At 45.8% G+C, this 13,200-nt stretch overlaps 1 protein-coding gene across 4 annotated transcripts in view; it reads right to left on the minus strand.

The window, feature by feature from the left end:
• BDH1 (3-hydroxybutyrate dehydrogenase 1) overlaps window positions 1-13,200 on the minus strand; it is a 17,053-nt gene continuing 3,853 nt past the window's right edge. For 2 of the 4 annotated variants that reach the window (XM_072866805.1, XM_072866806.1), the window contains exons 3-7: window positions 12,277-12,349; window positions 10,715-10,825; window positions 5,344-5,485; window positions 3,610-3,762; window positions 383-2,192 (exon numbers count right to left, since the gene is read on the minus strand). In XM_072866805.1, the coding sequence (XP_072722906.1) occupies window positions 1,723-2,192; window positions 3,610-3,762; window positions 5,344-5,485; window positions 10,715-10,825; window positions 12,277-12,349 (949 nt within the window). In that variant the 3' untranslated portion in view covers window positions 383-1,722. Of the gene's footprint in view, window positions 146-382; window positions 2,193-3,609; window positions 3,763-5,343; window positions 5,486-10,714; window positions 10,826-12,276; window positions 12,350-13,200 lie in introns of those variants that run through there. The other 2 variants (XM_072866808.1, XM_072866807.1) reach the window with 2 other exon arrangements.

Raw genomic sequence — 13,200 nt, forward strand, 5'->3', positions numbered from 1 at the left:
AGTGACCTGCTGTGTGCCTGCCCTGCTGAATCGCTGCCATCCCCCTCCCCTCTTCAGAGCTCAGTTTCTCTTCCCGCTCCCTGGGAATAATCCATAATAATCCTTTGTAATCTGTGGGAGTCCGGTACAGATGAAGGCTTAAGAGCTGCGAATACACAGAGTCCAGGGGTTAGGCATATTTGTCACAAGATGCAGGATACATCTGGTACTCATATAGAAGTCTTGTACTATCCAATACAGACATGTAAGACCCACGACTGCAAATCAGCCTCTGAATGCAGTGTGTATGCATAACAGGCATGAACCTCACCAAATAAAAAAAAACACCACTAACAAATATGAGCTTTTCACCTTAAATATTAAAAAATAGGGAGCCTCTGAATTTTGTTACCATTCATGTATATATTTATTAAGCCAAAGGAGTTTGATCATGTCATGGTATGTTACTAGAGTACATGAGATCCCTTCTCTTTAACTTTGCTAACAATGGTATTTTGATTACTTGTTTGTTTTTTGCCTTTCAAGCTTAAAAAAAATTAACTCTTTCTGCATTTTCCCATGAAAGGATCTTTTATGCTTTTTTCTTTTCTTACAGTACAAAATAAATGTTTCTCAGACATGTAAACAACCATCATGGAAATGAAACTGCTCTTAAAGTTAACTTTGTTATGGACGTTCTGTTAGATTTATATCCTGTTAGATGTATTTCAGCTCAGTGACTCCTTCAATGAAAGTTATTACTGTTATCATCACCTGCACTGCAATAGTGCCTAGAGGCCCTGGTCAGGGTTAAGGCCCTTCTGTGCAAGGTGCTGTACAAATACTTCGGTGTAACTCTGAGGTTCCTGGTAAGAACGGCATTCACTGATGTGACTATAACCCTCTCTGCTTCCCTCTGCTCAGCAGTGATCCTCACAAATTATAGGAGCCAGAGTGAAACTCTTCTCCAAACTAAGTCTGGAGTTGATGTTCAATTACTGTTGAAGAGAAATGTTACTATGGGCCAATCCTGACGCCTGCAGTCCTCTGCATAAAGCTGCTCACACTCATGGGAATGCTCATACGAATAAGAAACTCCTGTGGGAAAGGTCTGCAGGATTGAGTCCCTGGATCGTTGAACTCCTTTGCAAGAAAGCATGCAAGTAAAGCAGACTGGTTCCTTTTCTCTAAGGTTTCATCAGTATAATTCTAAGAGAGAAAGGGACAGGGTCAGTTGCTCAGTTTCAGCACCTCGAGCATTTTGAGTTCTGATCCCCAAATTAAAGAAGTCCCTGCTCCGCCTTGGGCTATTGTGACCAGGAGGCAGTGGTTTGCCGTTACAGCATGGAGGGCCTCTCTTTTATGGTATGAAGGCTGCATCCTAGGCAGGAATTGTGAAGATTGTGTTCAGCCATCAGCAGAAATTATTCTGAAAACAGTTCAGAGCAATTGCAATTTAAATAATGATTTTAACTTGACATTTGAGGTGAAAAAAAAAAATTACATGAAATAAATAGCAAAGAATCAATGTCCCTGCACAAGCATAATGTATTCCTGCCTATGAAGCATCCCTTGCAAATTACTGCCCTTTAGGTTATGTCAGATGTTTAAATGAACCCTTTAGAGCTAAAATACAGTACTCTGAAATGAGGTTAGAAAAATTTAAAAATTACTAATGGGAAGTGTGTACAATGCTCTCTTTAAAACAAATTTCCCACCTGGGTAGCCTAGGAGCATGAGGCCTCAATAAACATAGAGCCGATCTGAAATGGCAGCAGGCATGTGGGTCATGATCTGCATGCGCAGCCACCAGTAGTAATCCATGGGGTGGTAGCGGGTGTAGGGGGTCGTGGAGGTGAGCGCGTGGGCGACGCTTTCGATGACCGGTGAGGTGTCTGTCGAGCCACTGTTGCAGTATGTCTCCATCTTGCTGACCTGCTCATCAAAGTATTTCCTGCCATAGTCTTTGCGCACTATCTCGGGGAGCTCGTCCCACATTTTGTCAGCTATGGCTTTAATTCGCTCGGGGCTGTACAGGTTGGTGGCAGCTATGAAGTTGCCAGGCTCCACGATGCTGACCATTACTCCCTGGGGCTGCATTTCGTACCGCAGGCAGTCGGAGAAGGCTTCCACACCAAACTTGGTGATGCAGTAAGGTGACCGGGCAGGACTGCCCATCCGACCCATCATGCTACTGATGTTCACCACACGACCTAGGCAGAGGCCAGACAAAGCACAGCTGAGCTGTGGTACCTGATCCAAAGCAGATACCTGACACGTACCACCCAACAGATTCCTGAATGTGCATCCACCCACTCACTGCAGATCTGTAAGGGCTGCCTGGCAGACCTGCTGGTGACCCTATCTGAGCATTGCTGTCCTATGCAATGGCCTTCAGGCAGAACAAGCCCATTGCTTGTGCTCCCTGGCTCGTTATACCTGTGGGCACAGGCATATGGTGACACATAAAGCTCAGTGCTACAGGGAACACAGAAGAGGCTGGACAGAGCCTGCACGGTGGGAAACAGGATTGCTCAGCAGCAATCAGGACTGAACCCAGACAAGAGGAAGCTGCAGCAAAGAAAGCCTCTGGCACCAGGGCTGAGCTCATTTATTTGCAAAGCAAAGGCACAAAATGCAGGAGCCCAGTGCTGGCTTATAGTGCCTGCCTCTCAAAAGGGCATGGATGGCTCCTGCACCACAAACGAACAGAGCAGTCTAAGTCCACTGTACCCTTCTCTATGTGACAGCTGAATTACGGCTCTGGCACAGAGCTGGGGTCTTTCTCCTCTCCAGAAGCCATCCATTTTGGCTGGGGAGACTGCTGGTAGGAGACTGTGGATGCTGCAGTCTAATCAGAGGTTGCAGTTCTCTGCAGTTGCTATCAGTGCTCATTGCTGAGTTGGGTTAGAAAGGGAAACTTTGACCACAGAAGTGGATACCCTTCCATGGTGGAAGAAATGCTGCCTGGGCCACATACAGCTCAGGTCTGCAGCACAGGACAACGTTGTAATGTCTGTGGATGCCTCGAGAGTAAAAAATATTCTCATTTAGTCAGGTAGTTGGCCCCCAGTACAGGAAAGCTTTTGCCCCCTTATGCTGAGACCCATGCAAGCTCCAGGTCTGCGTTCCTTTGCTGTACAAACCCCACCTCTCATACGTTACAAGCTCCCAAAGTAACACAGCGCACAGCTGACAACTTCCCTGCAAGATGCATGTCATCATACACTGCTGCTGCCCACCCTGCGCAGCAATGGCACAGCTGGTTTTTGTATAGAGGGGAGGATCGCTTCTGGCACTGGAATTTATGGTGAGCTGCAGCTTCTGAACAGGTAAAAGAAGGTATGATGGATTAGATCTTGTGTGGGATGTTGCAGAAGAAGGCAGCACAGATGGGAAGGAGAAATAATAACTGGTTTTCAGGACTGCTGCCTTGCTGTGTAACTCAGAGCGGTTAGGAAATCTGCCATTTGTGTGTATGTTGTGGGTCACATTCAATCTGTAAAGGTATGAAGGTGGCCAATGGTGCAGAGAGAAGCGTAATAGACCTTTTGGCCTCTAACACAGCAAGACACAGGGCAGGACAGGGGACCTGCTCCAGGGAGTGCCAGTCCGGAGGAGATCACTCACCCTTTGACCTCCGGATGAGCGGGAGGAAAGCCTTGGTGGTTCGCACAGTCCCCCACAGATTCACTTCAGCTACCTCCATGTAGGTGTCCATGCTTGTGAACTCTACTTCCCCAAATGTGGAGATCCCAGCATTGTTAACCAGCCCCCAGAGCCCTGGAAGACAAAATCAAGCAGAAAGCTTTCCCTCTGGGACACTAATGAGAGCAGCTTGGAAAAGGCCTTGGCAATAGATTATGGAACCACACAACAGAGCTTTTAATTAAGACCTGTAAAGATGAAAGCCAGACAGAAGAGAGTCCAGAGTGAACCTCAGCCTCCTGAGCAAATATAAACACAGTCGGGATCTACCTGTACTGCCCAACACTGCAGCCACAAAGTACCATGAATAAGGCTTCCCAGGAAGTTCTGAGCTAGCAAACAGAGAACTTCAGCCTTGTCTAAGCTGTCCTCCTTGCCATTCTCTTTTTATCCATCGTGATTTTTTAAAAGAAGCAAAATACAGTCTCTAAATGCAAATAATAAGAATAGGAAAGACCTTGTAAGAAACAAGAGTAGTTCTTTCAAAGTAAAATCCCTTGTGTCACCCTAAGAACTAGAACGTCTGCAATGCTGGGAAGGGGGATGTGGACATGAGTGGGCACGCATACCATGGCCTCTCCCTTTTATTCTCCTGCAACCAAGATGGGAACAACTGAAGCTACCAACTCGTTTGGCAATGAAAAGAAAGATTTAAAAGGAATTTGGAATAAAATTAACTCACTTCATATAATATTCTAATTGCACAGGAAACAGACTGAGAAAGGCTGAGATGGCTTCTCTCTGCTGTTTAGAAAAACTCACTGTTTTCTGTTGACTGACTGTGTCCAGACCTGTGTTCTCAGAAGCAGCCCAGAAAAGGCAACTTCATCCTGGCCTATGCTTGAGAATACAGGGCTAGAAAACTTAATTTATATAGAAGATTCATATATAAAAATTAAATATAAAGAAAAGTAAAAGAAATAGGTTTATGTAAAATCCAAATAAAACACTACTGGTTGTTCTGTTTTTAAACAACCTTCATGGGTTGAAGTGTGGATGTTCTTTAAGGGAAAAATGTAGTTTACCAAAGGGTGGAAAGGTTTCAGGAATGCATGATCCACTGGGATTTTCACAGTACTGGAGCAGAATTTGCTGTCATCACCTCAGCAGAGTGAGGTAGGCAGGCTAAGAAAGTCAGTTACAGCTACACCCTAAAATCTGAAATCTGTAATATATGGTAATATCTGCAATGGCATTAATGATACTCAGCTGGCTTCACGGGAAATGCTTTGGAAAACTTCTCTATTTCCTTTGCCTTTTGAAAGTTTGGGGGAGATGTTTCCGTTGCTAATCCCCAATCTTTGGGCACTGGCCAGGTTTTACAACGTAAAGGGAGTCACAATAAACTTCAAGTCACAGGAATAAAGCACTAATCCCAGGGCCTTGAATACCACCCTGATTTCTGCTCGTGTCCCTATAGGAGCTAGTGGAGAAAAAAAGCAGTTTTCTTTGTAGATGCTGTCTTAAGTGGGAAGCTGCTTTCTGATATGACACAACATTTAAACAGGCCATTTGCTCTGCACTGCTGCTCCTCAAAGCTTTGTGCCCTTCAATCACATGCTCAGCTTTTGAAATATGCCCTGAAAATGCTCTCAGAGCCCAGCTGGGGGAGCTCCTGTCACCTGTGTGACTTTAGAGCCCATTGCATGCACCTACCTTTCTCTGGGTCCTCCAGGCTGCTATTCACGTGCTCCACTGCTCGGTCCACTTCTTTGCTGTCACAGACATTGAGCTGGACAGTTCTCATTCGATCACTGTTCATGTTGTCCAGATCCTTGGAGCCACCATCTCCCTTGTCCTAGAGGGGAAGAAAGCGCTGGTTTGAATCTGGCCAAAGAGCTTGTGTAGAAGACCAAGTGCATAGCAACCATCAAATCAAGCAAACGAGAGTGCACAGGGCAGTCACAGAATAACCAGGACAGTCCTGCTGCTCTAAGAGGAAGGGGAACAGACAGGGCTGCTCCTGCAGCAGAACACCATTCCTCGAGCATCTCCATCTGACCATGAGCCCTGCCACTGAGTCAGCTGGCACAAACTGCTTTGACCACCAAGAAAGCAGCCAGAGCTGGATCTGCCCCAGCAAGGCAACTTCTGCCCAGTATAAGCTCCTGAGATCAAGCTATGCCCCACTACTGCAGTGGTGGGAATATGGTGCCATCCTCACTTTGGCTTGCATACAGGGCACAGCAAATAGCTTGGCGGAGATATGATACAAAATAGCCGGTGAGTGGCTGCACATGTACGTTGCATGTGCTGCTCAGTCACGTTTCCAGCTCTGGGAGTGACAGTTCTAGAAGAGAGACTGCCTGCCCACTGCTCTCTCCCTTCGGATGATCTACACACAGAGCTCCCACTGCCTGGAAACCTACCTACTGCCTCCAACAGACTCCTACAGAGCCTGATCATCAGGTGCCTGGCCAGCTTGCCTGCCAGCAATTCCCCCTGGTGTCTTTTCCAGCATCTTGCTCTCTTCTCTGCCTCCTCCCATGAGCTTTTTCTCACTCTCATTTCCCATCTCCACTCCTTTTTTCTCAGCTCAGAACAACAGATTGCCCCACTATACACATATCCACTCACAGCCCAGCCATGTAACTGCGGCCAGCCCCTGAGATACTTTCACAGGGGCTAGACGCTGCTAGCAACAAGGCTGCCATGCCCAGAGCTACTCCCTTCACAGTGGTGAAGCCTGGCTATGGTGCTTCCAGGACACAGACATGGGATATTAATATGAGTTTGGGGCTATCCCTGAATCACTCCCATGGTTATAAGGTACTGGACTGTGCTGGCCACTCCAGGGTACTTTTGTAGAGGATGGTGAGGTCTAGCTCTGAAAATAATAACTTTTTGGGAACATCCCTGTCTTTACTGTAAGAAACTCCCTCTGTCCCCTTAACATCATCCCTCACTAGAAGTCTTTTACTCCCCATTAACAGCCTAGCCATGGAGTGTGTCCCACAGGATCATCTGACGGCTGCTCATCTCTTCTTCCCCCATCATTCAACCCTCCAGGTAGCCCCACTCGCTGTGTCAGCATCGGCAGGCAAGCATCATTCACTCCTGAGCTTTTACAAGGCAGGTGTGATAGATGAGGCTTTTCTGGATAGATAGCTCTTTTTCCTCTGACCTGGAACAGGTCAGTTCTTCATGGCAGGGCTGTTTCCTGACGGCTGAATGACATTAGCTCATTCTAAACACCTCGAGCCACAGGCACTCCCTGTCAGAGACTGTCAGTAGTTAGCTGTCAATGAGATGGTGCATGTCTTTGCAGTCTGAACCAAGGCTGCCCGTTTGCCCCCCCAGAGTGAGAGTCCCCTTCAGACATCACGCTTTAGATACCACATGAGGGTGGCCATACATCCCCCTGTCTCTGCACCACCTGGTCTTCCAAAACACCTTCTCTTGACTCCTCTCATTCCTGGGCTTATCCGCTGTGCTCACAGACAGTTCACTAACTTAAGTACCTCATGTCTCCTCTGTCTTCTTCTCCACCCTTCCTTATCCCAATGCAGACTGTTAATACCAGTTAGTGTTTGTCCTTAAGAGAAGGCATCTACTGCACTCTCTTCACACAGAAGCATAACGCATACAAAATGGAGCAGTTGAAAGTCCCATGCTCAGCTTAGTGTTGTTTGCTTTTAATGGTGACTAGAAATTAAAGTTTTGAAAAAATTTCTAAAAAATTTCTAAAAATTAGAGTTTTGTGCTAAGTTTGCTGCTCACTCAAAAGCACTGTGGTGCTGAAGCCAGTGTGTATGGCAAAGCATTGAAAAGCATACAAGTGGCACATGTGGGAATGCCAATAGGGAATCAGCAAGTGCAAGCATGCAAGTCCCTTGGAAACAGCAGATATGGCTAAAGGGAAGAGGAAGAACAATAAGGCCCAGGTGCTTCTTTCCCCGATCCCAGGTCTGTGAGGTGCTACAAAATCTCTGGGCCACAGCAACACACCAGCCTCAGAGGCCTCGTAAGCTCTACTGGGACCTTCACAGCATCCTCTTCTTCCTCCCTTACAGGGTTGGCTCAGCAAGCCAACATCCCTCCTGCCCTCCCACCCACACACAGCTGGATGCTTGGACAGGGACCCTTGGGGCTGGGATCCTGGCCAAGAGTTGGACTCTGAGCATTAACCCAGACCCACAGGGCCATTCCCTTGGCTCTTCAGAAAGGGCAGATGGGTGGTGTTTAAGTCAGGCACCCTGTGATTGTGTCATGCTCTCCTGGCACGGGACGCAGCCTGTCCCACAACCCCCGGGCCCATACACAGCAGTGGAAGGACCTCATGCTATGTCAAGAGACCAGTATATCTCTGCTGTCAGTCCCAGTATCCACTGTCCCCATGGGAAGAGGACCCAGCTCTTGCATACTGAAAAAGCACACTGCTGCCTCATCTTTTTCCATGGCCGCCCTCTGGGGCCCATGGGCTTTAGCTTGTATCTTTATCAGTGTGTCCTTGAAGTGGTATGTAACACCCTGTGGCTCTGAGCACTCTTGTTGAGACCTACAGTAACTGGCCTGCATGCTGGCTTGCTCAGATAATCTCTGCCTTCTTGTCCCCCTGCAAGCCCCAACAGGCCTGAGCACACACAGCAAAGCAAACAGGGGTTCCACCACACTCCTGACAGCCGTGACAAACATCACATGTCCACTGGTAACAGATACTGATGGAAAAATACCTTCTTCATCTTGTGTCAGCTGGCTCCTCCAGCTATTAACCAAAGAGGAAAAAATAAGACAGCTGCAGCATGATCATTCATTGGATCCACTCTACCACTGTCTTTTGGCAATGAAGCATCAACACAACTCTCCCATGAATATATTTGCCAGTGAAAATGTTAGGAAGAAACTGTGTGTGAAGTAGCACACTGTTAGCACAGATCCATCCTTGGGCTCCCCTCAGTCGTGACTCTAAACACCTCTCTCAGGTTTCCTTCAGTAAAAATGCAGTCAGGCACTCAGGATCTGGCCACTCGAGGAAACCTTTCCTGATGAAGAGTCAGCGGCACACACTTTTAATCTGCTATAAGGATGTGACATTCCTAAGAGCAGTGCATACCCTGAGGACACAATGGCTCCCCAAGCTGGAGTACGCGTCTGTTTTGCAGGTGTGCTGTGAAAAACAGTCCCATGAAAATATCACTGAAGTTTCATAGTCGTTTCCTCTCTGTCAGGGCTAGGTCAAATATACCCAAGCAAAAGATGATGCTTCTTATTTCTACCTCCACTTCCATCTAGCATCTAAAAACACACCAGGCTTTTTCTGCCCCTGAAATGAGCACCAGCAATAATTACACTCTGATCAGAATTCTGCTTATGGTTTTGCTAGTGAAACCTGTGGCACAATGAGAAATCAGCTCAGTCTCCTGGAATTGTTTTAGTTCTACAGAGCAGTTCTACATAAAGTATATGGCCTGAAGACACATAGGAGGCCAACCTGTTAGCTAAGGAGCTTTGGCATTTTACAGTGTTCTTCTGATGACAACTGCTGTCACCAGTCTTGCCATAGTCACACAGATTTTGGAACATGGGATGCAAGTCCAGCTAAAGATGCAATATTTAATTACACAGTCATACAGCAAAGCTTTCTGCTGATTTTTGGTGAGGAAATAAATATTGATCAAAGCCTAAAAGAGTTCTGGCATGCTGATGCATGTCAGCTTATGCTAAAATTGTCAGAGGCCAAGATTTTCCACTAACATGCATTCAGCAGAATGAGCACTGAAGACACAAAAATGGAAGGGAGGTTTCAGTGACAGTTAAAGACATGCTCACTGAAAATAGAGTCTTTCTGGCAGTTCAGGCAGAGGAAGTGAAACCCAGAAGTAACTTTGCAGCACTGAAATTTTTGGATAGTGTCAACACAGAGGCAGGCTATTATTCTAAACAGAGGTTTTTAAGTCTGCAATGTTCTTATATTCTCCAACGTTGATCTTCTGAGTAGAAACATCTGCCAAAAAAGTACTCATCTATCCTCTCTCTTCTTGACACCTTTTGAAAAGCAGCAGTTTATAAGTGTCTTGTTCTGCTGAGAAGCCTGTAGAGGGAGCCCAGGTTAACAAATAAACCCTTGACCCAAAGCTGAGATACCACAAGGGACAGAGCTACTGAAACACAAACTTCTCTTTTGAAAAAACGCAGCAGAAAGAAACTAGTAACTTAAGCAAAACTTAGTAATAATGGAAAAATTAACAGCAGAAAGTATTGATAACGTTAAAAAATACCTGGCAAATTCTCTTTAAATAATATAACTATTCAAGATACATTTATAGTGATGAGTGAGCTAAAAGATTAGGATCAAAATAACTGGCCCACCCCAGGATATCCCCAGAAGTAAGTTTGTTTCTGTTGGGAAGCGGCCATGCAGCTAAAAAAGTGCAGTGCTTCATAAGGAGAGAGAGGCTAAAGCTCTCTCCTGTTCTCCATGACCAGGCATCTCTGGCTACCATACAAAGCACTCCTGCAAAGTGTATTAAAACTGCATCACAAAGCTATTTGTGGCCTGATTTTGCTCTCATTTGCGCTACTGGAATTCTATCACCTTCACAGTGATTTCAGGAGTCCATCAGTACACACTGATGCATGGCTGTACTCATGAATACAGAAAAATATGCTCATACCACATGCCATAAAATCACTGGTGGCTTGGTGTTAGTCACAATTAATCAAAATAAACCCTGCGTAAATATGTATAGTCTGAGAGCAGGGCCAAAGGTCCAGACTCAACCTGATCCTAAAATTTGCTTATGGATAAGTCTATAAAATTAGATTTGGGGTTCCAGTCCATCAGATATGGAACAGACCACAGAGTTGTGATTCAAATAAGAACCTGCCTAGATACTGTTCAGTCCTGGTTCTGGTCTAGACCAGGTTATGCTCTATGAAATTCAGGCACCTGTGTCTTTCCCTTTGGGCTACCAACCACCCTTCCTCTCCTTGGCAGAAAGCTGCGCAGAGCGGAGAGGGAAGATTGGATTTGCTATGTGTCCGTGCACGTGCCACAGGTGAAGAATACAGTTTTTGTTTTCCCTACCTTTTGCAGGCAGCCAGCGTAAACAATGAAGCCTTTGGCATGCAGGTGCTTGGCCAAGGCAAATCCAAACCCTGAGTCACAACCTGTTATAAGCACAGCTCTGCTGCCAATCTGCAAAACAAAACAGAACAAAACACACTGGAATTAAGTATTTTAAATCAGTGATTTGCAGTGCACAGAACAAAACCATGTCCTTGGCCAGGAGCAGTCCGTTCCAGGGATGTTGTCTACCCTCACTGCCAGCTACTGCCACGCAGTGCCTCCTGAAGACAAGAAATGAAGGTTTCATGCCGAGTTCACTCCAGTGAGGCAAGATCACTGTCCTCCCAACACAAAGAGAAGTTCGGCACTTCTGGCAACAGGCTCCCCCAAGCAAAGAGACCAAGCAAACCACCATTCTCTGGCAGTCACATCCATCTTGAAATCTGAAAATATACCAGACAGTTCCCAAGAAATGTTTTCCCTTCAGTAGGAACTGTTCCTATATGTTCAAAGCAGGCAGGAGTCCACTATTCTGTGCCATGCAGCCCGTAGGGTGTGGGGAAGATAGCTTGACTGAAGAAAGGATATGGGTTAACCTTACTGACTGCTCACTCATCTTTTTCTCTCTAGCACATAAACCCGCTAGTGCTGGGTTTTAAAAGCTAAGCAGAATCAAGTGGGTTTAATATTTGAAATTAAGACCAGTTGGTCATCAGTCTTTTTGTTTGTTTTTTCGTCTTCTTATTTTTACAACTTACAATTTAAATAGGAGAAGTACACCTCCTTCCTTCTCCAACCCCCTTCTTTTAACCCAAAGAGAGGCAGCAGTTAAGTGACATGTTAAAAATTGCATGGTGCATCAGACTTTCCAGCAGCAAGTGCACATGCAGCAAGGTGCTGCTGTGGGTGGGATTAGATAATAATTACTTGCAATTCATTCCAAGTAATCTCTTTTAACAAACCAGAAATTTGGCTTTCCCCAGCATACACAGGGAATAGAAGCCCAGCAGCGATGCAAGGGCCATATCTGAATTCCTCTGAGACTCTGTCCCAGGCTTACGGAGCAAGATGTGCATGCTCTAGCACTGCTACAGTGCTGAGTTCTGTGCCACAAGACAGGCAAAAGGGCAAAACGTCTCCCTTCCTTTTGTCTGGCACTGTTCCTGGCAAGCTAGCACCTCCAAGGAAAGGGCTGGTAAAGAAGAGGGCCACTCTCCAGAACAAGAGGTGAGGACACACCAATTTATTTACGTCTCTTTACACAACCATACTCCAGAAAGAGTGCTTTATTAAGAATTTGTCATGCAACTTCCCTCCACTCTAAGGTGGAAGACTTAATCTGCTGAGTTCCAAAAATAGAAAAAACCCACTAGGTCTGATTGTTTATTTCCATCCTTAGCAGCATGTACTGTGCTACGTCAGTGGAAGCTCTGTGCTAGGAAAGAATGTGGAGTATGTTGGAGAGGTCCAGCTTGGAGTCTTTCTGGCAAATCGGAAAGAAGAATTTGGTCACCAGGCTTCAGGGACTTTAAAACCCCAGCTCAGCAGAACTAGTTCCTGGAAACCACAATCACACTCACCTGATCAACTTCATTTGCGTAAGAACGGCTGCCACATGGGGACAAGAGAGGGAAGCAAAATCTTTGCATAGGTCTGTTAAAAAACAAACAACAGAACAATCAGGCATGTAATATCTTGTCCGTACCCTGGTGCTGCAGCATACACGTAAAAAGGAATGTAGTGTTGCCTATACACATGATGTAGACTGTCATTTGAGAAGACGGAATCCACTCTACAGTTCTCCTTAGTCTGAGCCTGTGTGTTTCCTACAGTATGAAACATTTGTTTCTCAAAAGACCTTGATGCTATTTCCAGCTGCAGAAGCTGTCTGGATATTACCAAGAATTGTAAAATAGCTCCCAGTCTGGAGGCAAAGAGCTGCTTCCACCCGCAAAATGGGCAGTACAGCGTTTTCATTTCCAACAGCAACAACACTCTCACTTAGAGTTGCACAAGCTGGGGTAGGGGAAGTCTGTTCATTTGTCTGATGAAAGAATTCTGCTGTGGCGTTGTCTCTGATACCCAGCCCAAGGCTGAATTTGCTTGGATCTATTTCACTGCTTTTACACACAGGTCCACCCTTCTGTCATTTTGGATTACACTTCTTCCTCTGCAGTGACTACCTATTAGATACTCTTAGATTTTATATCCCCTCTTTGCAACTGTTTAAGACACTCACTATATACTGCTTTTCACTGGAGAAGACACTATGTCTTTGAGCAATACCTGCCATGCAGATCTGAAGCTCCTGAGCATAGTATGTCTCAGTCCCAGGAAGATAAACCATGTTCACAAAGACAGACCAGAGCAAAGCAACAATACCTTCCAGGGAGTGAGGTTCTATTTAGAAAAGCTATGCTACCAGTAGCATCACGCTGTCTTAGGTCTTGCTATCATTCATCAAAACTGGGCCTAGACAACAGACCAGAGTGACCCTAGCCTCT

This window comes from Ciconia boyciana, chromosome 7, assembly GCF_034638445.1.
Source record: "Ciconia boyciana chromosome 7, ASM3463844v1, whole genome shotgun sequence".
NCBI classification, from domain to species: domain Eukaryota; kingdom Metazoa; phylum Chordata; class Aves; order Ciconiiformes; family Ciconiidae; genus Ciconia; species Ciconia boyciana.